Source organism: Neolamprologus brichardi, chromosome 23 (assembly GCF_056152115.1).
Source record: "Neolamprologus brichardi isolate AB-2024 chromosome 23, ASM5615211v1, whole genome shotgun sequence".
NCBI classification, from domain to species: Eukaryota; Metazoa; Chordata; class Actinopteri; order Cichliformes; family Cichlidae; genus Neolamprologus; species Neolamprologus brichardi.
In genome coordinates this window covers 2,657,125-2,682,941 of record NC_142125.1, presented here as the reverse complement: position 1 = coordinate 2,682,941, position 25,817 = coordinate 2,657,125, and the positions used below count along the sequence as shown (strand labels likewise).

The window sequence follows — 25,817 nt, the reverse complement described above, 5'->3', positions numbered from 1 at the left end:
CTGTTGACCGCTCCTTTCTGATAGTTAACATGTTCCCTGACAGCACTCACTGAATTACTTTGAACTAAAATTATTGTAAAATAATAATATAAAACCCCCAACTTATTTTGATTGATGGTGATATGAGTTAGTACATTTGCTTTTGTGTCGTATGTCATTCATTATGTAAACTTTTGGGGAAATATTTTTTTAATTTTATCATAAATAAATAATCAAAATGTTGCAGTTCTAGTAGCAATTCCAGCAGTCTTAGAGTTTGAAATGACATCTAGAGCCACAGATTCCAAGATAGTTTGACAGCAAGAATAAAACCAGGAATTAAGGTCTTCTGTATCAGAGGAGACAAAGTCAGAAGGGCCACAGGGCTGATTAAAAGCAGCAGAAAACTGCGTGGCAGTGGAGGGGTTAATAACCCGACAGTGCAGAGCGGCACCTTTAGCTTCAACAGCCGATATCATTAATGTAAATTGCAATACAAAGTTATGTGAACGTAGTTTCAAAAGGATTACATCCGAGGCTTTTATTTGTTGTAAAGTTATTAAAGTTTAAATTGTGTAACAGATACATGAAATGTATCTGTTACACATGAAATAAAAATATGAAATGTTGATTTGAAAACATCTAATAATAATAATAATAATAATAATGGATTGGATTTATATAGCGCTTTTCAAGGCACCCAAAGCGCTTTACAATGCCACTATTCATTCAGTCTCACATTCACACACTGGTGGAGGCAAGCTACGGTTGTAGCCACAGCTGCCCTGGGGCAGACTGACAGAAGCGAGGCTGCCATATTGCGCCATCGGCCCCTCTGGCCAACACCAGTAGGCGGTAGGGTGAAGTGTCTTGCCCAAGGACACAACGACCAGGACAGAGAGCCCGGGGATTGAACCGGTGACCTTCCGGTTACAGATACGCTTCCCAACCCCCCTGAGCCACGGTCGCCCATTAATTAAAACATTAAATAACACCAGCTACAGTAGTTGCTGTTTGTTGTTCAGGAGAACAGTTTCCAGTATGTTGGCTGATCAATTTTTTGCATTTAAAAATAATCGTTACGCTGATTTAACGCTTTACAAGAAGTGTTTTTCATTATTTTGTCTTCATATTTACATACACTTTTTATATTGTTTATTGTGTTGTTGGACTAGAAATCTTTTAAGTCAACAGTGATACAAATTTAATGGGATTTAGTTGCATTTAATTTGTATGTAAGTGTAGCCGGATGGGCTACTCGCCTTTCTTTTTCTCTCTCTCTCCCTCGCTCGCTCTACTGCGCTTGCGCTCGGCTGCGCCACTAGGTTAATTAGTAACCGACCTGCATATTGATTGCAGGGTGGCGCCAGTCCATATAAAGTTATATGGTTTATTCCTCTCATCCGTTTGGCAAAAAGCAGCAGTCAATGCTGGCACACCACAACGGATTGATCAGCAAGCGAGTAGATCATATGAAAGCTACAGCGCGGCAGTTTCTGTTTTATTCCGGTGTTGCGGAGAGAGGTGCTCGAGTTATCTCCACCAGCGCCTCCGGTCCTGGGGTAAGCCGTTAAAACTACTTTTATTAGCATTCACAATTAGCGGAGGCTAAGGTTATATTTATCTGTTGTTTTAGGGTTTGATTGCTGCCAGGGGCGATTCTAGGATCAGAGCTTTGGGGGTGCTGAGCACCCAGAGAGCTGCCCCTCCAGGCAAGGTAAACTTTACTCATCACGATGAGACTTCTTCCCCGTCTCTGTCAGTCCCTGCATCCCTAAATGTCTCCAGTTGTCCCGAGTTCTCTCTGACTGTCTCCTTGGTGCATTTAAACCCCTCTTCCTCCCTGTCCTCATCGTCTGTTGTCTTCATCTCCATTATCAGTCATCATAATTTTACCCTCTCTGTGCAAGTCTGCAAATTTCTTTATTAAATCATAAGTTTAAATTCATCAAGTCTCTCTGTGCCTGGGTCCTCATCACAAAACATGACATCACTGTTTTGTACATTTTAACACAATTTAATCCCCACATTTTTGAAAGAATAGCAAAACACTTTTTTGAAAAGTCTGTAACAAAACCATCAAATCTGATCAAGGTTATTTAAATGCTAACAAAGAAGAATGGATTGGAATTGTAAAAAAAAAAAAAAAAAAAAAATGCATATCCTAACCTTAATTACTGGCAAGGCAAGGCAAGGCAAGTTTATTTGTATAGCACAATTCAACAACAAGGTGATTCAAAGTGCTTTACAGAGACATTAGAAACAAAAACAAATAAAAAGCATGATTTAAAATTGATTAAAACAAGCAAACAAACTAACTAATTAACAAACAAACAAACAAACAAAACAGTATATAAAATCAAGACAGATAAAATCAGAACAGTAGATAAAATCAGTAGTTAAAATGTAAGTTTTGAGTGCGGATTTGGTGCTTTATTCAAATGCAGCTGAGAACAGGTGAGTCTTCAACCTGGATTTAAATAAACTGAGTGTTTCAGCTGATCGGAGGCTTTCTGGGAGTTTGTTCCAGATATAAGGAGCATAAAAGCTGAATGCGGCTTCTCCGTGTCTGGTTCTGACTCTGGGAACTGATAAAAGACCAGATCCAGATGACCTGAGGGATCTGGAAGGTTCATACTGGGTCAGGAGGTCACTGATGTATTTTGGTCCTAAACCATTCAGAGCTTTATAGACCAGCATCAGAACTTTAAAGTCTATCCTCTGACGGACAGGCAGCCAGTGTAAAGACCTCAGAGCTGGACTGATGTGGTCCACTTTTTTGGTCTTAGTGAGGACTCGAGCAGCAGAGTTCTGAATGAGCTGTAGTTGTCTGACGGATTTTTTAGGTAGACCTGTAAAGATGCTGTTACAGTAATCAAGCCTACTAAAGATGAATGCATGGACTAGTTTTTCCAGGTCCTGTTGGGACATCAGATCTTTTATCCTTGATATATTCTTGAGGTGATAGTAAGCTGATTTTGTTATTGTCTTAATGTGTTTTTCTAAGTTTAGGTCTGCATCCATCACTACACCCAAAACTGGGGGGAAATGATTCACGTATGTATAATACAACACAGATACATAAAAAATACACTCCAAAAATAGAAGAGTCCTTGAAATATACAAAATATTATTAGAAAATGGAGACACCTTGGCCTTTGGTACAATGTATACAATGTATGAAAAGATCTTTACTGCAGATACTACTATGGCTCTGCAGATTTTTTCTTTTCTTTTAACCTATGACTGAAGCTCAATATGGTAATGCAGTGCCAGGGCTGACAACCCAGTTTGTTTTGCAGATTCTGTATAGCAGCTTTAATATAGGGAGAACACAACGTCCAGATTGTATGAGTAAATTTGGTTGTTTGTCTTTCTTTTTCTTTGCCAGTTTAACAGTTCCTGTTTTGCCTGTTAGTACTCCCTGTCTGTTTTCTTACCTGGTACTTCCTGATCTTGTACTTTGTCCTCATGTTCCCCTCTTTCCTCTCTCCCTCTTTGGACTGACAATCTACACACACACACACACACACACACACACACACACACACACACACACACACACACACACACACACACACGGAGTTATAAGGTAAATGGGCATCCAGTCAGTTAGCTAGTTAGTACCTTGGGTTCAATATCGGCACATGCACATATGACAAAATAACCAGTTTCTCTCATTACATTTCAAACAGGACAGTGGTAACAACAGCAGGCTACGGACAATATTAAGTTTTAGATTTTAAAAAGGCTGTATACATTTCAATGAGAGCAACAGGGCAGTCAAATATCGCTAATTTTACTACAGAGCAAACATCGTCGGAAAACACATTTTCAACACAGCAGGTTACCTGGTGTAATGTTTTTCAGTTAAAAGAAACATGGTCTGACTCCTACCTAACTATATAAAGAGTAACTGAAAGTTAAATGCAGCTAATATGTCCTGTTTTAAGCCAGGCACTTCCACCTCTGCTCTGCTCCGTCTCAGCCACCATCGCTCTGGCAGCAACGTCACTACCCGATCCGTACCGGAAACCCAATCGGTACCCCGCATGCGCAAATCTTACGTCACTTCCTCTCTTTGCCAACATTGCGACATTCAATATATTTGAATGATGCGGTTAGCGCCCAGTTAGCTCCTAGCATTTCTCAACAGCTCTGCCTCCTTTTCGACTACCGGGACATTTAAACAGTGGATAATCCGTATACAAACAAATTCACGCTTTTCTCCTTAACAGAGAGCGTTCCCCGATTGAACAACAGCGCCGTAAAATAAGAAGAATGGTGCCTAATTACAGAGTTAATAATACAGACTTTGCAATATGTCACGTGAAGATTCATCAGCCAGATGAAGTGTTTATACTGACAACTGACAGTGTTAGCGGACATCATCATCACTATTCCAACAATCTTCTCCACACAGACAAGCATAAACACACTCGACTATCACTAAATCAAATTTAACACACGTTTGTAATGACGCCAATTCAGTTTACAATAGGGTTCATTCGCTCAGTCAGCAAGTGGCAGTATCCTCGTACACTGGGGAGTAAACTGCCATTAAACGAACAGAAGAAGAAGAAAACATCTGCACATACGTAATCCAAAGACGGCAAAGTGGGGGAAAACAACAAAGAATGGTCCTACCGGCTCGCCACTTCAATATGAAGAAGATCAATCAAAGGGGGAAAAAAAAAAAAGCCTGACCTGTAGGTCAGAAAAATGTCCATTAGCACATCAGGTTCGATTCAGTTTACCGGTAAACAAATTAAACAAATACATTTTTCTGCAAGTCTATGTAACAATGCAAATCATGAATCATCATCATCATCATCAGTCACAAATGTTCAACAGTTAAATTATTAATTATCTTGGCTACGTAGCTTAATCTATATATTCCAGTAGCGTTCGCTACAAACAAATACAAAAACAACAATAAAGAAAAGCAACTGTCTAACAGACAGCATAGCCGAATTCAAGGCAACACATACCAATAATCATTCAATCGCACTTTGTTTCAAAGTAAGCCCATTAAAGTGCGGTTCAAAAACAGCGGTTTTTGAACCTGAGTTCTGCTCGCGGTGGGAACGCCGCCGAACAAAGTCATTTTTTTTAATCGCAAAAACGATCGACTGCTTACTGACAAACAAAAGGTTGTTTTTGGTAGATATTAAGGACACTTACCGCTGAGGTGAAATGAGTTTATAGATGAATTGAGGGAAGAAAACGCTTTGTTTTCCAACGCCGTTCTTAAGCTTACAGCCACAGCAGGAGTCGAACCCGGAAGTATCCCCCCACAGCCGGTTTTCAGAGTTGCCGCGACGTGGAAGGAGCCAATCAGGAGAGGGACCTCAAATCAGCTGACGTGGGTCATGTGACAGGAAGTAGTTGATATGGGCTGTATCCCAATTCAGATGCTGTGTCCCAATTCAGAGTCTGCACGCTTGAAGTACGCATTTCAAGTGCGATTACGTCACCGCCACGCGACGACGGCTGTCCCAATTCGAAATGTACTTCAAATGCATACTCCAAATGCGCCGTCGATTTCCCCAAATATCAAGCGTGGTCCGGTGTGTCACTACCCGATCCGTACCGGAAACCCGATCGGTACCCCGCATGCGCGAAAGGTGTCTACTTCCGGTCGTAGCGTTTTACGATAGTTATGGGTCAGAGTATCTGTTAAAATGTTAAGAATAATAAGTATATCTTAAAATGTTTGCAATAATGAAGCATTTCAGTACAATGTAGACAAAAACTAAAAATAAAAAGATAGTTACGGATTGGGACTCCCCGATCCTTACTGCGCATGTGCAAAGTCGGACCGTACAAATCGGGTCTACCCAATCCGTACCGCGCATGTGCAGATGTTTTCTTCTTCTTCTGTTCGTTTAATGGCAGTTTACTCCCCAGTGTACGAGGATACTGCCACCTGCTGACCGAGCGAATGAATCCTGTTGTAAACTGAATTGGCGTCATTACAAACGTGTGTTAAATTTGATTTAGTGATAGTCGAGTGTGTTTATGCTTGTCTGTGTGGAGAGGATTGACTGGAATAGTGATGATGTCCGCTATCACTGTCAATTGTCAGTAAACACTTAATCTGGCTGCTGAATCTTCACGTGACACATTGCTAAGTCAATATTATTAAGTCTGTAATTAGGCGCCATTCTTCTTATTTTACGGCGCTGTTGTTCAATCGGGGAACGCTCTCTGTTGAGGAGAAAAGCATGAATTTGTTTGTATACGGATTATCCATTGTTTAAATGTCCCGGTAGTCGAAAAGGAGGCAGAGCTGTTGAGAAATGCTAGGAGCTAACTGGGCGCTAACCGTATCATTCAAATATATTGAGTGTCGCAATGTTGGCAAAGAGAGGAAGTGACGTAAGATTTGCGCATGCGGGGTACCGATCGGGTTTCCGGTACGGATCGGGTAGTGACACGGTGCACGCTTCGTGGTCCCATATATCCCACAATTCATAGCGCGGCGGTGGGTGTGGATAATTTTGCAACAAAATACGGCAGAAGGGAGCGGCCAAGAGTGAACTGTCAAAAGTAAGTACTGAACATGACGTCACTTAATTATGTGCGAATGTTTAATAACGAAGAACATTAAAACATTGCTGTTGGCCACATGTTGGCAAAGTTGTGTGACATTAGTGATGTTTGTACTTACAGCGTTAACTTGGCTTTAAAGCCTATACATATATATTTATTATTCCCGTGGCCTCAGCCTCAGATACTCAACTAATCAAAGTGATGTCATGACAAAACATTTTTCTCCTTCATTTCTGTCAAACAATGCTGTATGTAACGTTTCTCGCGGTTAGTATCATGGTTGCTAGGCAACCTGAACAGCGCAACGAAGGGCTAGACCGTCCCATTTCACAAGCCTCTCATTTCCGCACTTCTCGTACTTATAGTACGCGCCGTACGTAGTACGCGTAGTGCGCGTACTTCAAGCGTGCAGACCCTAAATTGGGACACAGCAAGAGTCTGCTGCCTTAAAGTACGCAGCCTTAACGGTCCACAAGGGCCGCATACTCAAAGAACGCTAAGGCCGGAAGTGCGAGGCTTGTAAAATGGGACGGTCTAGCCTCCGTCGCGCCGCCCAGGTTGCCTAGCAACCATGATACTAACGGCTGGAAACGTTTCATACAGCTTTGTTTGACAGAAATGAAGGAGAAAATCTTTTGTTCATTTGTTTGTTTGTTTCTACATGAGCTTTGATCATTCTCTGTAAGATTAAGGTCAGCTATGGGACGGCGTATATTTTAAAGTAAAGGCTTTAAAACCAAGTTAGTACAAACGTCACTAATGTCACATAACTTTGCCGACATGTGGCCAACAGTAATGTTTTAATGTTCTTCGTTATTAAACATTTGCACATAAATAAGTGACATAATATTCAGTACTTACTTAAAGTTTACTCTTTGGGCGCCCCTCAGCCGCCGTTTTTTTTTTTCGGCAAAATTATCCGCACCCACCGCCGCGCTATGCATTCTGGGATATGTTGGGCCATGAAGTCTACACCGCCATGTCCTTAAAATTCAGGGAAATTAAGGACTCATTTGAGGGCCGCATTTCGAGCAGCCTTCAAATTGGGACAGCCCTCGTCGCGTCGCGGTGGCGTAATCGGCCTTAAAATGCGGCCTTTAAGGCTGCAGACCCTGAATTGGGATACAGTCATGGGTTACACTTACAGTGGTTATTCTCCTGAACTCCTCCTTTATCTGTAGACCACACAAACAGAAGAATTAAACCTTGCACACTATTAGCTATATTGCATTGATGAATGCTCTAATACATTATTTAAAGAGGATAGATGTGATCTAAGGCTACCCCAAGTTTTGAGGGAACAAAAACAATCTTGGTGAAGACAAGGGAGACTTCCCCACCATAACCGTGGTGTAATCTCTAACGTTTTAGCAACCCTGTTTTTGCAGAGGTTTCGAATTTACACATTGTTCACTCCCAGCCCATTTTGTAAAAAATGTGTCCCAACTTAACAAAGCACTAATGACTCTAGATTATCACACTATACTAACTGCTTACATAAAGTCTTAATGTTAAGTAGATTCACATAGCCTATACTAGAATAATGCTATTGGAATGACATTAACAATATTTCACACAGTCTGATTTTTAAAAAAACAAACAAAAAAAACAAAGATAGCTACAGCTCTTAGGATCAAGAACAATACTTACTTTAAGATGCATTAGCATACCACATACCACACCGCATTACCACATGTAGCATTAGCTACATGTGGTAATGCAAAGTATTTTCTTATCTGTATGAGCATCATACACAAATCGACTACAGGTGACTAGCACAAATGCTTTGCTTTGGTAGAACTGTTATTTGTAAATGAAATGTTACTTACCTTGAAATGTCTTTTACAAAAGCTTGCACCATGCAACGCAACATGTGTGAATTTGCCCGGGCTAATTAAGTCGGTAGGGGAGGGAATTTGAAATCAGAAGTTACAGTGGGGGGAAAAAAGTTATCTATTCAATTTCTTTAAGTAATTACAACTTGAATTTTATTTTGAACCAACTAACATTGGGATTTAATTTCAAATTACATATAAAATTAATTTAATGTAATTACCAACATTATTAGTTCAACACAACCCAAAAAAAATAAAGTTTGCAACTTAGAAGGTCTATCTTAATCAATAAATTAGAATTTTTATGTTGCAGCCATGGTATGCTGTCCTCACTAAAGTTTGTTGCAGGCAACGTAATTTCAGCTATACAGCTAGCTTAACAATCTTTATTCCCAGCACTTCATCCTCCAAGAAACAGGCCGCTTGTTGTGTTTGGCAGGATTTAATGATGAAAATAAATTCTCTCTCTCTCTCTCTCTCTTTTTTGTAAAACTGTACAAAGAAAAAGAATACAAAATACACAATGAAGACATGTTCCATTACACTGGGAGAATAACATTGCTCTAGTGAAAAACACACAACCACAGATGGAGCATCTGCTGAAAACATACAAGCATCTACCTGCCTCCATATGATTTAACTCAAAACAATGTCAAAACTTACTAATACACATTAAATGTATAGGAACTTACGGATGAAGCCGATATTGTGGACTTTAACACCAGGATTGCAGAGATTGCCATCGGATTACATGCTGTCACTGCAGCAGCTAAAGAGCACACTACTTCCTGTAGACCACTTCCTCTACAAAAAAGACATTCTGCTTAGTTACCACTAGGTGGTAGTAACACTTCTTAAACAACTATAATATGTCCGTTCCATGACACATGGATTTAATCAAGTGGTGGTAAAAGGCCTGATGAATTACTTTTTAGAGTGTATGCTTTTTATACTTTTAGTAGTGTGTCCCACAAACAGCAAATATTTTCAAAAAAAGTAAGACATCTTTGGGGGTGCTGAAGCACCTCCAAAACTGGGCTAAAATCGCCCCTGATTGCTGCCTTCACATCTCCGTGGCAAACTGCCCGATCTTAATCGGAAGAGTGAAACGCCTTCCCAGCTGCTGTTGTGAGGGCTCCTCCTCGGTGGAGCCTGCTGTCTTGTCTTGTCTTTTCTCATCGTGAAACTGTAGGCTTACTTTTTTCTGGTTCGCCTGGTTTTATTTTATTTTATTCTGGATTGTTGCTTGTACCCACGCCTCTATGATCGGGCTGGAGCGATCCTCTGCCCGAGTGTCGTGCTGGGAACCGTAAACTGCCTCAGTTGCCGATCTCAGCCTGTGGGGAGCCAGACCGGCTTGTGATCGAGGCCTGGACAATTACTACCAGCACGAGTTGTAGTTGACTCGTGGGGCGTAAGCCTTCCAGTATGGTGTGTGTGCGTGTGTGTGTGTGTGTGTGTGCACGCGTGTGTGATTTCTTTTATTAAAGTTATTAAAGTTGGTTTTAGTTTTTTATGATCTGTAGCGAGCCGGATGCTCAGTGTCCTTTTATTCTTTTAACATATTTCTGTGTTTTATTTCGGTGAACGGACGTGCCAGTGGCCTGGGACCTCAGGTGGTGGGTCATTTTCGCACTTTCTTTTGTACAGCACTGGGTGGGCTGTAGTGATTTTCTTCTTGTGTTGCGTCGTTGTTGACAGTCAGTGGCGGTCCTAGCCTGTTAGGCGACCTGGGCGAACACTCCCTCTGGCTTTGAACCCAGGATTCAAATCATGAATACATAATGGGCTTGAATTTACAACATTATGAATAAAATGTGCTCTATTTGGAAGCAGCAGGTCTCCCTCCCTGTTCCACAGGTTGTGTGTGAGACTTTAAATCATTAAAATATAAAACATAAATTTTAAATTGTTATTGATCCCTTTACCCCTGGTCCTAAAGTGTATATTTATTTTCTTACTCTTCTTATATTTATTGTTTGTTTACTTGCACTGATGTAACTGGAGCTTCGTCGTCTCCTCTCTCTATATACTGGACTGTAGCGGAGATGACAATAAAGTTTACATCTTAGAATGTGGGTTATTATTGAAATGAATGGCCATATTGCTGTGCATGTAGATTAGGGAAGCTACGGTAGTTTCTTTTTTCTTTATGTTGTTGTGGGTTCTTAAGAATGACACCATTACTTGAAGAGAAGGTATTTTATCGAACTGTGGTTCACATGTAAACAAAGCTTCGCCATCACAGTCTACTCTGAGGTAACTCCCTCTGGCTCTCTAGCTCCCCCAACAGTCTAGAAACATTAACAACATAAAACATGATACTAGGCAAACAAGTATTTGCTCTTATCATTACTGTTACGTCCCCGCATAAAATCTAGGCGATGAGGATGGGGGGCAGTAACAGTTGGATCCGGGTTGAACCAAAAACAGAAACAGGCAAAATAAAATGTGTTGTGTCAAGTCAACCATTAACTAAAACTCTGCCCACACTCCCCCCAGTCCTGCCTACTCCAAATTTAGCCTGACCTAGCTTCTGGAGCGTACCAGGCTCGAGGCCACTTTAAAGGCAAATCATCAAGTGCCAAAGGCACCGAAAAGCCTACCCCCAACAGAGAATTAATCCCCACCCGGGTTTGCTCCGAAAATAACAAAGGCAAAACAAAAAACGAATGTCCGAAGGAAGAGCAAATGCTCAGCTAGACACTCCCCTGTGCTAGCCGGGGAGAGCAGCAGCTAGTCAAATGACCCTCACACAACACACAAACATCTATTCACACTCGTAAACAACTCAATTCCTTTCATTCCGATCCCGGACGAGCCCCCACTTTGTTACGTCCCCGCATAAAATCTAGGCGATGAGGATGGAGGGCAGTAACAGTTGGATCCGGGTTGAAATGAAAAGAACACCAGGTAGAGGTAGTTAACACAAAATATCTTTATTATAATCAATTGCCTCAATAATCATAAATAGTAACAACAAAAAGAGACAGCACCGCTGCTTTAAGGATAAATCAGACAGGTCAACCCAAAGAGCTGGTGACCACTCAACAAAGAAAACAACTATAAGGCTTCAACAGAAAAAGACAGCAACGCTGCTATTAACAATAACCAGACAGGCCAAACAAAATAATGGAGGCCGCCGTCACTTAAGGAGAACCACCGCTCAGTTAAAACTACTCACAAAGAGCCACGCACAGTGGGGCTGGTCACACACAGCAGGCCTTTTCCACACACAGCAGGCCTTTTCCACACACAGCAGGCCTTTTCCACACACAGCAGGCCTTTTCCACACACAGCAGGCCTTTTCCACACACAGCAGGCCTTTTCCACACACAGCAGGCCTTTTCCACACACAGCAGGCCTTTTCCACACACAGCAGGCCTTTTCCACACCTAGCCCAGTCACACACTGACCAGCACAGATCAAATCCACCAGAAGCCTCTCCTACCTCCACACTGCTCATCTCCAGCTTATATCTCCTCTGAGGGTAATTGGTGGTCAACGAGGGCAGATGAGCAGCAGGTGTGCCCTAATAGGAGAGGGCAGGGGCAGAGAGAGACAGGGGAGGGGCAATAAAGAAGGAGGAGGAGAGGGAGAGGACAACACCACGCCCACACACTCCCACAGCCTCACAGGATGTAACATTACACATGCACAACACGACCACGCCTAAAACAAGACAAGCCTGTCATGTGTTTAAACATCTGACTTTAGGTCCACTTGGATTTTTGCATTTTGCAGCCACAGGGCAAAGACGAAAGCCATGCAGAACAGTGAACTGTTTATTAAGAGAGTGAAGATGGACAACTGGACAGCGGCTCTACTCACTGGTGTCGCCTGCATTGTGGGATACCTGCTTGTGCGGGTGAAAAAGTCCAACAGCCTCCGACAGGCAGAGGAAAAGATCAAGACAGCCAGAAAGAGGAGAGACGAAAGCTTGCAGCGGGCAGAGCAGGCGGTGCTCCGGTACAAACAGTCGGTGAGAGTTCAGAGGTTTGGGGGGTTTTCTACTTTGTCTTTTTTGAGAAATCTCAGCTAATGATCTGCTTTTAGTTTAACCTGGCAGAGGTGTAGTCATTAAATACCAAAATACTGGCACTTTGCAATTACTGGCACTCTCCATTAGAGATGGACCGATCCGATATTACGTATCGGTATCAGTCCGATACTGACCCAAATTACTGGATCAGATATTGGCAAGTGTGTAAGTTCATCTCTGAATGTCTGTAAAGCGTTCCCACGTTAAGCTTAACAACAGATATATGGAGGGACTGCCTCTCTCTCTCTCTCTCTCTCCTGCTGCTACTTCGATGGTGAAACTGCTTAATGATCAGCTGATCGGCTTTTCTGTAGCAAGTCTGTAACCAGGAAACCAGCGGCTGAACAACAGCAGCACGTTTAAGCTTGATAAGCTGTTGTTAGAATTTATTTAATATTACTTTCTACACCAGGATCGTTTTCTACGTAGCTGACGCTGTCAGGGGCGGATCTAGCAAAATTTAGCCAGGGGGGCCGATAGGGCATGAACAGGGAAAAGGGGGCACAAAGACATACTTTTCTTTCTTATTCTCATTTAAAATGTCGAGCTTTTAATAAATAATTATCTGACTCTTACACCCAAAGTTTTAATCTGATGTAAAATATATAGAAGTCCATTACTGTATATAGTAACTGTTGAGTCTAATATACCCTAGTAAGCTATAGTACTTTTTCCTTTGGGAAGATACCATCTGTGCAGTCTGCAATTCTGTTGAAGAAAGATGTTGAATCTATTTAATTTAATCTATTTAATTATTCTTGAAAAAAAAATTATTTTTGTGCATTTTCCCCCTCCATCAAATTAAATTTGATTACATCCATTAAGCATCATGAGGTGGAGGGTGGGGGGTGGTTCCCTATTTTTTTTTTTTTTTTTGCTGGGAGTTTGCAAGCCTATTAGTTAGGTTGCTTAATATTTCTGCTAAGTACTCTTTAAAATACCAGAATAGGGAGGATGGAGCAGGTTTAAGTTTATTAGATTGATCAGTTTTGCTGAACTATGAAATATTTTGGGCGCAGTGTATTTTTATATACAGGTATAACAGAATAGCTTTAGTGTTGTTATTTATTTAAACTTGAGTATAAACTTATACAAAATGCAGCAAGATATTAAAAAAACGTTTTATTGATTAAAAAACACACTATATCGGATTCGGTATCGGTATCGGATATAAAAAAAGTGGTATCGCCATCTCCAGTCTCCATGCTTGAGCATGGAAATGAAAGTTAGGACTGTGCAAACCGTTTAAGTGCAGTGAACTCATTGCTGTGTTTGAGAAAGTTTGTAAAAAAAAAAAAGTGGAAGGAAGAATCCTGAATCTGTACATGGATGTGGTTGCGTCTCTTTGTTGCAGCCTTTAAAAGAAATAATAATAACATAATGATTCTGTGTGGGTCTGTGTCTCCTAGCATCCGACAACTGACTCTGCTTTGATCCTGACGCTCTCCCTGTCTGAGCTGACACAGCAGCTGAACGAAGGTTTCCTGCGCCCCGAGGATGTGTTTTACTCTTACATGGAAAAGGTTCAATATCCAGCATGACACAAACCTTTCATAATAGATAAAATACAGCAAAGCTAATTTTAACACTAAGTAATCATTTACATTAGTCAGGCTTATCCAAATGTTATTTATTTTTGACATTGCTCCTACTTATAACCAGGGGCGGATCTAGAGAAATTTTCTTAGGGTGGCATGAGGGTGGCAAAGAAATCAAATGGGGTGGCAAAATCAAAGCCTTTTTTCCCCCCCAAACACACATGCAGGTGGTTACATATGGTTAAAATGATTCAAATGCAGTAAGTATACACGTTTTTCATATAAATATAGTCTATAACTTAATTATTGTCTGTAGCCCACATAATTACACACATTAGTTACATAAAACATGTGAGTTTTGATCTTATGTACTGTATAGCCTGTATAATAAATAAATATGTAGCCCAATAAGTATAAAATCCAGAAAGCTACACAACATGGGGTGGTTCGTTTACAAACACAAGTCTAACTTAAGTTTCACTGTTTTTTGTTAGAAAACAGTCACATTGTTACAGCTTAAATTACACAAAATGTCAGAAATCTGCACTGTCATGAACAAAAATGTAAACCTAATTTTTCATGATTTGTTGGATCAACCCACTGAGGTCTGAAATACAACCGGCGACTTTTGACTCCTTTTGAGTTTACGTTTGTATTTCACCCTCAAATTGTTTCATTTAATTTTTTCCCCTTGCCTTGTTTGGTGTCATTCTTTTCAGCTGAACTGAGTTTAGTTGTTTTTTCACTGACATACTGAATTAGTACTACTATTACTATTAATAGTACTATTACTGATCTGAAATCACACAAAGAACTTAAAATCCTACTAGTGTTTTTTACTGTAAAAAAAACCACACAGACACATTGAGTAAATTTTTATAACTTGAAAAACAAATATAAATTGTACATTTTGTAAACATATACAACTATTTATCTAAAAATGCAGCCAATACACCTGCTGTTATTTTTTTCATTTTCTACAACCATTTAAAAGTATTACTAAAACTAAAGTGAGAGAACAATCAGGTGTTGCAATAAGATGCCCCACAAATGATGTGTGCCAGTACAAAAAAAAAAGTTTGTCCACCAAAAGACAGAAGAGCACAGGGATAAACCTGCAGGCCTGACAACAGGAGGTGTATCACTCCGCTGGTTTTCTACTTAATGGCAAATGTGCCTTTGTGACATTCATTAGTGCCCTCACTGACACACAAAACAAAACGACTACACAACACAGTAAGTATACACTCCACACTAAACGTCACAAATCTCCCACATCTAAAAACTCTCTCTCGCTCTGTCTCGCTGCCGTTACCGTCGCTCCCCAAACTTTTCCCTCTTCCTAAACAACCAAATCCCACATGTTGACTTTTTTTAAAATTGGTCGACATGGTACATTTTTCCACCGATAGGTGTTTTTGCGCTGTCCTTAGAAAACGCTTAAAACACACACAAAAACGTCATGACAGTATTTAGAAAAAAGCGTGGCTTATATATATGATCATAAATCTGGATTTACTGGCCTGTAATTAAAATGAAAAAACTTTGAAGTCTGAACTTTCAATGTGGGCTGAAATAGAGACTCAGCGTGGCTGCAGCTTGTTGCTATGTCAGCTTACATCAGTCATGTGATTTGGAGGTGCAGCGTGTCCGTGGACCACAGAGGGTTAATAACACTCACCTTCCTTCCATTTACAGAGTGTAACATCCACCCACCTGTGTAAAATCCGAAATTCCCATGGTGTTGTTCAAAATGTGCTCTGGCACAATCATAAGCATCGCTTGCTACTGAAAACAAGACAAACCGATCCTGCTATGGGCTGAACCATTTGTTAATGGTGCAGGAGGGGAACACTATGCAATATATTCAGTTTTAGCATTTATATTCACTGTTGACTGTAACTACGCTCAAACTGTTAATGCTATCTTATTTTAATAAACAACACTGTCATATTCAAAACTGTGGTGGCACTTGGGGTGACAAGGGATCATTTTAGGGTGGCACTTGCCACCCCATGCCACCCTTATAGATCCGCCCCTGCTTATAACTCACTGCTTTTTAGTTCTTTTTACACATAATTGTGTCTTATTACAGTTAAAGTTTAGACACACTGGATAATAATATTCATATAAGCAACACAGACTGATGTGTCAAGTAATGTTTGTGTTTCCAACAAGAGTTTAATATTTTACAAAGGTGATGGAGATGATGATGTTTCCTTTCCAACAGACTCTGGCTGTAAACAAAAAGCTGAACTGCTGCACTGAAGTTTTGCTGGAGAGTTTGGACCAGCTGACAACTGTTGGCTCCAACAAGGATGGTCTCTTGTACGGAGTTCCAGTTAGCATTAAAGAAAATATTGCATTTAAGGTATTACAAAGGTTATGCAATGCAAATATCAGTTACAGTTAATAATGGATTGGATTTATATAGTGCTTTTCAAGGCACCCAAAGTACTTTACAATGCCACTATACATTCACACACTGGTGGAAGCATATGAGGTGCCGTAAGGGACATTATTACTGAAACGCTCTCACACACACTACTGAAACGCTCTCACACACACTACTGAAACGCTCTCACACACACTACTGAAATTTTAGCTCTCACACACACTACTGAAACGCTCTCACACACACTACTGAAACGCTCTCACACACACTACTGAAACGCTCTCACACACACAACTGAAACGCTCTCACACACACTACTGAAATTTTAGCTCTCACACACACTACTGAAACGCTCTCACACACACTACTGAAACGCTCTCACACACACTACTGAAACACTCTCACACACACTACTGAAATTTTAGCTCTCACACACACTACTGAAATTTTAGCTCTCACACACACTACTGAAACGCTCTCACACACACTACTGAAACGCTCTCACACACACACTACTGAAATTTTAGCTCTCACACACACTACTGAAATTTTAGCTCTCACACACACTACTGAAACGCTCTCACACACACTACTGAAACGCTCTCACACACACTACTGAAATTTTAGCTCTCACACACACTACTGAAATTTTAGCTCTCACACACACTACTGAAACGCTCTCACACACACTACTGAAACGCTCTCACACACACTACTGAAACGCTCTCACACACACTACTGAAACGCTCTCACACACACAACTGAAACACTCTCACACACACAACTGAAACGCTCTCACACACACTACTGAAATTTTAGCTCTCACACACACTACTGAAATTTTAGCTCTCACACACACTACTGAAACGCTCTCACACACACTACTGAAACGCTCTCACACACACTACTGAAACGCTCTCACACACACTACTGAAACACTCTCACACACACAACTGAAACGCTCTCACACACACTACTGAAATTTTAGCTCTCACACACACTACTGAAATTTTAGCTCTCACACACACTACTGAAACGCTCTCACACACACTACTGAAACGCTCTCACACACACTACTGAAACGCTCTCACACACACAACTGAAACGCTCTCACACACACACAACTGAAACGCTCTCACACACACTACTGAAATTTTAGCTCTCACACACACTACTGAAACGCTCTCACACACACTACTGAAATTTTAGCTCTCACACACACTACTGAAATTTTAGCTCTCACACACATTACTGAAACGCTCTCACACACACTACTGAAAAACCAAGGCATTTCAGTTGAACAGGAAGGCGTTTCAGTTGAACAGGAAGGCATTTCAGTTAAACAGGAAGGCGTTTCAGTTGAACAGGAAGGCATTTCAGTTAAACAGGAAGGCGTTTCAGTTAAACAGGAAGGCGTTTCAGTTGAACAGGAAGGCATTTCAGTTGAACAGGAAGTTAATTCTTGACAAAGAAACTGAAGGAAAAAGTGGTAGATTTCAAACAAACCACTACACAGATGTCTACTCAGCAACCTGCTAGTTAGGAGTGGGTTTTTATAATCGATTTATCAATTAAAATCGATTCTGGCTTGGATAACGTGAAATCGATTCATTAAAATCCTGAATCGATTTTTTAATATAAATTAATTTTGCCCGAAATGCCAGAATCTCAGGTGAAACCTCACAAAATTTCAACAACCACCAAACAGCTAAAACAGTAAATGAGAGCAGGAACAAGGATTCTGCACAAAGACGTAAACACACAGCGCGGACCCGCGGATCAGAATCAATGGGATGTCGCCTTTCTCACCCGATGGCAAGGACACGGTCGGGGCTGAAAGCCAACAGCTGGCTGATTCTGATCTGTCGGCGGTCCGCGCTTTGTTTTCACGCCGTTTTTGCCTGATTCTAAAGCTGTTAGTTTGATCTCTCTCCAAACAATATTGACTAAACCAGCAGCAAAAGAAGATCCAAACTGCGCTTCACGTAAACATCGTCATGAATTCCCTCTGACGTTTAATGTTTTGCTTCCACCACGATAAAATCACACGTCATGCACAGCTCTCTCTCTCTCTTTCTCTCTCTCTCTGTACTTCAAGAACAGTTTCCTGTCTTAAAATCTGTTTTCTGCATTATTCGCTTGCTTGTTACGCACAAGTCTACTGTTGTTTACAGCGCTGTCGGCCGCTGTTTTTTTTTTCGTTTTACATACTTCCTAAAAGAAAATCTTATTTCTGCCGTTCAATACTGAACAAATTTAAACATTTAAAAATTATGCAAAATGCAAAACGCTTAGCCGTGTCTCTAATAAAACCGCTGGAACGTGAGAGGTAACGTTGATTAATGGTTTTCTTTCGTTTTTGATGTACTGCAGAATATTTTTTATAAAATCCCAGGCCAGGAAAAATCACCTTCATGTTTTTCTGTGTTTTATCTTCAGCTACTTTTACACAAAGGCATCTGCTGTGACGCTTACACCTTTGATAAAGTCTTGCGTGTGTCAGCTTCCTTTTTTTAGGTACAAAAATATGTAAATGTACTGATCTGAATTATAATATTGGTGACTGTCAAAATTTCCCAGAATCAAATTGAATTGAATTGAATCGAATCGAATTGAATCGAATCATGGAACGATAAGTTAGACAGCTTAGTCTTAGTGAGACAGCTGCATTACTTAAAAATATATTAGCCTCAGCATAAGTCAAAATTTAGAATAGCAGGAGACGGGCATTATCCTGGTTATTTTTTTTTTTTTTGGCATATGTGCTTTTTGTATTTTTTAGCAAAGAAAAAAATATCTTAAAATCATCAATAAAACCAGGGAGAGAAGGCTTAGCGTTCCCCCATTTAACACAATGGATATGATATTTACTCAAACGTATGATGATGTTAATAATGTCTGAGACACCCAATGCTAGATGATCCATATAAAAAAAATTATGATGTAATTCAAATAGTGGCACATCATTAATATTTAGGGAAATCCAATTTTTTAAGTTGCACCAAATACATTGTGTGATAGGGCATAGAAAAAAAAAAGATGTTCTAGGGTTTCATTTTCATCAGTACAAAAAGAACACTGATCCACCTCAAAGCCAAATCTCTTTTTTTAGAAATTCTGCCACAGGATTAATTTTTTTTAAAGTGTGTTTCTTTAACTTTAGGTAGAATAGGCTATTTCATAAATTTTTAGTATGCTTTATCCAGTGTATATGAAATAACTAAATTAGAACCATGCAATGTAACCATTCTGTTGTAACTATGAAATATTTTTGTCTTTGAAGAAACTACTAACAAATTTCTTATTGCATTTTTATCAAACAGCTGACATTGCCCTAGCAATAAATTTGGGAGCACTGATGAGAAATTATTGTATATCATAAAAATTTTAATCAAATGAAGCAGAGGCAGTGGGACCAGTTCACAAAATTTGTTATATTCTCTTTGAGAACAGTTTAGACAATATTTTTCTGAAAAGTCTGGGTAACTTAGAATTACACCGTTATCATCCAACAAATCTGTTATGAATATAATCTTTTTGTTCAAACCAGTCACTCTTGAAAATTGATTTTTTATTAAGTGTTATTACCCTATTATTCCATAAGGTTGAATTATGGGGAGAAGTTGTGGGTAAATCTCATTTTCCCAAAAATGCACAGTCTGTTTTGGAAAGTTTGATATCTTTATGGGGATTTTATTTACCGCAAAATCACATTTCAAAATAAAGTCTAATCCTGTATACTATTTTATTAAACAAGGATCATAGGATGTGGAGCTAAGTAGAGTCTGGCTGTGACAGACAAGATTTTAACCATTTAATTCTAAGGGTGCCATCCATAAATTCTAATTCTGGAGTTTTGATACCACCTTTATTGTATTCCTTCACAAGCTGATATCTTTATGTGTAATGGGTTTTATTCCTCCACAAAAATTCGAAAATAACTGTGTTAGCCTTATTAATGCTTTTAGAGGAGATATATAGAGAGTGACAAGGATAAATCAATTTGGAGATGCCTTCAGCTTTAGATAGGATGTTTCTGCCAAAAAAAGCGAGGTCTCTGCTTAACCAGTGGCTAAGTGATTTCTTCATCTCGATGATACAGTTAGAAATATTGGTGTCTTTTCTGCTAATTGGGTTTTTTAGATATTATCAGCCCTATATATTTAACTTTAGATTCAACTCTAACCAAAGCTATTGAGGAGTCAGAGCTTGTATGAATCAGGAGAAGTTCACATTTTTTGATACTGAGAGATAAACGAGAAGCTTTAGTTTTCTCTACCATGTATTTATCTTTCGAAAACATAGATGTATCATCTGTGAATTGACTTATTTTGAAGTCTTTATTAAAAATTGATATTCCTTGTATGTCGTTAGAATTTTTGATTAATAGTGTTAACAACTGAGTTGCCAATATAAAAAGCTTAGGGGAAACAGGACATAATTGCCAAATTCCCTGTTGCACCTTGAATCCATTCCTTGATTCAAGGAAGCTAAAATATTGTTAAGTAATGCGGCTGCTTCACTTAGGCTACAAGCACAGCCGTCCCCAACCCCCAGGTCCTGGACCAGTACCGGTCTGTGAGTCGTTTGGTACCGGGTCGCAAGAGTTGAGGCTTGAGTTTGAAATTCATGGTTTTCATGGTATTTATCATTTTTTTTAATTTTTATATTGTTTACGTGGCACAAAAAAGGTTGTGAACTGCTGTACTAGCAGGTTGCTGAGTAGACATCCTTGTAGTGTTTTGAAATATACCACTTTTTCCATCAGTTTCCTTGTCAGGAAACAACTTCCTGTTCAGCGGAAATGCCTCTGGTTTCAGTGGAGTGCGTGAGTGCATTTCAGTAGTGTGTGTGAGAGCGTTTCAGTAGTGTGTGTGAGAGCTAAAATTTCAGTAGTGTGTGTGAGAGCGTTTCAGTAGTGTGTGTGAGAGCGTTTCAGTAGTGTGTGTGAGAGCTAAAATTTCAGTAGTGTGTGTGAGAGCTAAAATTTCAGTAGTGTGTGTGAGAGCGTTTCAGTAGTGTGTGTGAAAGCTAAAATTTCAGTTGTGCGTGTGAGAGCGTTTCAGTAGTGTGTGTGAGAGCGTTTCAGTAGTGTGTGTGAGAGCGTTTCAGTAGTGTGTGTGAGAGCGTTTCAGTAGTGTGTGTGAGAGCTAAAATTTCAGTAGTGTGTGTGAGAGCATTTCAGTAGTGTGTGTGAGAGCGTTTCAGTAGTGTGTGTGAGAGCGTTTCAGTAGTGTGTGTGAGAGTGTTTCAGTAGTGTGTGTGAGAGCGTTTCAGTAGTGTGTGTGAGAGCTAAAATTTCAGTAGTGTGTGTGAGAGCGTTTCAGTAGTGTGTGTGAGAGCGTTTCAGTAATAATGTCCCTTACGGCACCTCATAGAAGCAAGCTACAGTTGTAGCCACAGCTGCCCTGGGGGATCGAACCAGTGACCTTCCGGTTACAGATACGCTTCCCAACCCCCTGAGCCACGGGGCGACCATGGCCCCTTTGGGGGTTGGGAGTATTGAAGTATTTCCCATCAGTATTTATAAGTATGGTACAGTATTCGCGAGCATCATAGCTCAGGTATTTGATGTAACATTATCATCTTTGTTTTTTCCAACACTAGAATCATGACTGTTCTTGTGGTGTGGTCATTAACCTGGACCAGCCCGCTGAAAAGGACAGTGTGCTTGTTCAAGTCCTGAAGAAACAAGGAGCTATTCCCTTTGTGAGAACCAACTTGCCTCAAGCTCTTTTAAAGTACATCTTTTATTAATTACTCACATAAAAATCTACAGCACATTTAAAACTGTGTGCATGTGTTAAGTTGCCTTTGTCCATTCCAAATGTGCAAATAATGAAAATATGAATGAAAATAATATGCAACGAGTCATTAACTGTCTGTTGACAGCTATGACTGCAGGAATCCTATCTACGGGCAGACTGTGAACCCTCATAACCCCCAGAAGACCTCTGGAGGTTCATCTGGTGGGGAGGGGGCTCTCATCGGGGGAGGGGGCTCCCTGCTTGGTATAGGCACTGATATAGGTGGCAGTATCCGTATTCCTGCATCCTTCTGTGGAATCTGTGGTTTCAAACCAACTGCAGGTCGGCTCAGGTGGGTCTCATTCAGTCAGTTTTTATAAATTTGTTATACATTGCTGAGTTAAGCTTTATTAACACTTTTGGGTAATGATTAGTTTACAGGGGCTTCGTCCAATTTATCGAGGGCAAAAGTCAGGTAAGAAACATATGTACTTTACATATAAAGTAAATGTAGTTACATAACCACTGTATAGGAATATTTCACCAACACAAACTGTCTCAAATATGAGTCTCTGCTTTATATTTCGTATGAAACTAGTGCCGTCATCTGCTGGACCCATGGCAAGAGATGTGGACAGTCTGGCTCTGTGCATGCAGGCACTTCTTTGTGACCACATGTTTTCTTTGGACCCCACTGTTCCACCATTACCTTTTAACATGGAGGTGTGTCCTGTACTGTGAGGTTCATATAATCTGTTAATGATTATTCTTTTGTTTAAAAGCTACAAATTAAGCCGATACATAGTTTTTCCTAATGCTTCACTTTATATTACTCTTACCTCACCTGTTATTAATCTCCGGAGATACAGAATTAACTTTACAGGCTGTAATCAATTCAAACTGATTATGTTTAATTGACTGAGGAAGTAAAAATGATTGACCCTTAGATATACAGAAGCTCCAGACCTCTAAGGATTGGTTATTATGAAAGCGATGGCTACACGCATCCATCTCCAAGCATGGCCCGAAGCGTCAGAGAGGTCAAAGCTCTGCTAGAGCAAGCAGGGCACACAGTAAGACGTCACCACACACACTATGATCACTGTCAAGCCACGTTTGTGATATGAGTCATAGGTCCTCAGTGTTGATATTTGTGTCTTTAGCTCGTCCCTTACTGTCCACTGAAGATGGATCAAACTATCCCTGAACTTTTGATAAAGGGTTTATTTGCAGATGGAGCTACCACCCTGCTACAAAAACTGTGAGTTGTTCCATTTAACAAGTTAGTTATTACCATTTGTTTTCCAAACTTCATTATTCTTCATAGATTCATCATCTAACATTTAGAGATTTTGTTTCTTTTTAGTTCTAACCACTAAACACCACCATGCTGCCATTGTCTTTATGAACAACATGGGGTTGTGGTTCTTTTTGAACCCATTACAGTAATTCTCATTTCAGTGTCTCTGAACAGACTGTTTTCTCCTGTGCCAATGATCTCTTTCATTTTAGGGAAGGGGGACCTGTGGACCCTTCTCTGGAGCCTCAGGTTTTTCCTTACGGCTTTCCCAAGTGGTTGAAGAAAACCATTTCATTCTTGCTCAAACCCGTGGTGAGTCCTCTAATTCTGTGACCGAAACATATTAATTTAGAGATTGGTTTAAAAAAAAATTTTACACCTCAGTTTGTCTTCTTCTTTTGGCAGTTTCCTCGTGTTTCTGCCACCTTTGGTGCTCTTTGTGGAGTTGGGTGAGAAAGTATCCTTGAAATTGTTCATTTGTGCTTGAATCTCAGTTTCTTTGTTACATTTCCATGTGCTAGGAATTATATCCAAACGTTCTGCTTCATTTTTAGATCTGTTCCAGAGCTGTGGAAGCAACATGCTGCTGTTGAGGTACTGTCAGCTGATGATGCATGGTCACATATGAAAGTGCGAAGATGAAATTGAGATTTCCTGTGTTTTCTTTAGGACTACATTCATGAGACAATAGCACATTGGAGGAGCTGCAACATTGATGTGCTGCTGTGTCCTGTGACTGGACCAGCCTACAACTTCTTATACTGTGGTAAAACGTCAGGTATGATTCACTCAGTATGACAGACAACTTAGTTTTTGTATCTATCACTTTGTTTTTAAAACACTGTAATCTAAGGACTTTAAAGATGTTTAAAATGTGAACACTTTAAACATCAACATTCAACAACATTTTTAAAGGTTAAGAATGGTGTTTATGTTTCTTTATTTTTGTTTTCTACACTTTCAGTTGCTGCCAGCTACACGGCACTCTACAATCTCCTTACCTTTCCTGCGGGTGTAGTCACTGTTTCCACAGTGACCACAAAGGATGAGGAGGAACTCAAGCACTATAAGGGCTGTTATCAGGACATGTGGGACAAACTCTTCAAAGAGGTAGGCAACATGTACCAGTGAGATAAGACTGAGTGAGATCAGAGCCAGATTTACTAACGCTGTCTCAGGACAAACTGGGTTTTAACATTAAAAAGGCATAAAGTAGATTTTTGTAAAGAAGGGTGCAGTAAGAAGACTGTGGTTAAGAGGTGGAAACTCTGAGCCTTTTGCGTGTGTGTCTGGAAGTGAAACTTTTGTCCACTGGTCAGTTTATTTGGAAAACTAAGCGAAGATGTGTTTAAAAAGATACAGATTACCAAGTATGAGTTGGAACAATGGTCCCTCTAAGCTGCTGGCACGGTCTCTACGCAACATGTACCAGTGAGATAAGACTGAGTGAGAACATAGAGCCAGATTTACTAACACGTTGTGTCAGGCCAGGCCATCCAGTACATTACTTAATTATTCCCAGGTGAAGCCAATTTGTTACACAACTCATTACATTACATTCGTATTTCTCCATAAAATTAGTGCTGCGTATTGATTTTGACTCCAGTCGATTCAGTTTTAACTCAGATATCCAGAAATATTATAATTCTGATCACTTATCAGTACATATCCCTATTTTTATATTTGTATAAAAAGAGCTGACACATGTGAGACTTTATTAGAGGTGTAAGCACTCGTTTGATGTTCCCTATTACTCATCTGTGCATGTTGAAGTAGAAATAATATTATTACTTCAATATTTATAGTTTTTTTTTTTGTCACAATAGGTGGATGAAGGAGACTGTGGTGCGTTCAGCTGCTGAGCATTAAGTGACAGGAGTGTGTTTTGTGTTCAGGCAGTGACTGGTGGCGAGGGTCTACCTGTGGCGGTTCAGTGTGTTGCTCTGCCGTGGCAGGATGAGCTCTGCCTGCGCTTCATGAAGGAAGTGGAACAACTGGTCAAAGAAAGCAAGAAGTAAAGCTGCTTTCTTTCTCAGCCTCACAGGAGAGGCTGAGGACTTCAGAGGAAACAAGTTAATTTGACTACATTCTGTAATAATAAGCTAATCAAGTCATAAATGGTGGAGAATTCTTAATCTAGACACTTTTTTGGCTAAATAAAAAATAAAAATAATAAATAAGGTTAAATAAAAGTTAACTGGCAAAATTATGCATTTATGTTTTTTGTTCTTATATTTTAAAGGTGGGTCTTTTATATTGTCTTGTTATCACCATTGTTAGCATGATCATTTATCCACTTTTAGGAGCCAGCAGTCAAAACGCTTCATCTTTTGGTGTATTTATTAAAGCATTGGATGATCAAAAATCAGCACATACATGGATCTCTTCTGTCCAGAAAACTACAGTCTGCAAGCAGAAGAGAGTAA

The 25,817-nt window shown here is 40.0% G+C and overlaps 1 protein-coding gene across 2 annotated transcripts; it reads left to right on the top strand.

Moving 5' to 3' along the window:
• The first annotated feature begins 1,355 nt into the window (after nucleotides 1-1,355).
• On the top strand, nucleotides 1,356-25,600 carry LOC148095959 (vitamin D3 hydroxylase-associated protein-like). 2 transcript variants are annotated; one of them, XM_087836586.1, is made up of 16 exons: nucleotides 1,356-1,541; nucleotides 1,616-1,696; nucleotides 13,821-13,934; nucleotides 16,180-16,320; nucleotides 21,952-22,085; nucleotides 22,237-22,443; nucleotides 22,526-22,566; nucleotides 22,690-22,814; nucleotides 23,039-23,164; nucleotides 23,255-23,352; nucleotides 23,604-23,703; nucleotides 23,797-23,840; nucleotides 23,946-23,985; nucleotides 24,061-24,169; nucleotides 24,356-24,501; nucleotides 25,287-25,600. In XM_087836586.1, exons 1-16 carry the CDS (start codon nucleotides 1,365-1,367, stop codon nucleotides 25,407-25,409), a joined length of 1,806 nt encoding a protein of 601 aa, XP_087692712.1. In that variant the 5' UTR covers nucleotides 1,356-1,364; the 3' UTR covers nucleotides 25,410-25,600. The 2 variants fall into 2 exon arrangements, with proteins under 2 accessions (XP_087692712.1, XP_087692711.1); XM_087836585.1 differs by lacking the exons at nucleotides 1,356-1,541; nucleotides 1,616-1,696 and adding an exon at nucleotides 12,094-12,351.
• Nucleotides 25,601-25,817: the final 217 nt, after the last annotated feature.

Bases quoted from the DNA above. Each gene is read 5' to 3' on its own strand.
- LOC148095959 (XM_087836586.1), top strand. From the start codon at position 1,365: ATGGTTTATTCCTCTCATCCGTTTGGCAAAAAGCAGCAGTCAATGCTG. The intron at 23,704-23,796 runs GTGAGTCCTCTA...TTCTTTTGGCAG, and splicing joins CATTCTTGCTCAAACCCGTG to TTTCCTCGTGTTTCTGCCAC. The intron at 24,170-24,355 runs GTATGATTCACT...CTACACTTTCAG, and splicing joins ATACTGTGGTAAAACGTCAG to TTGCTGCCAGCTACACGGCA.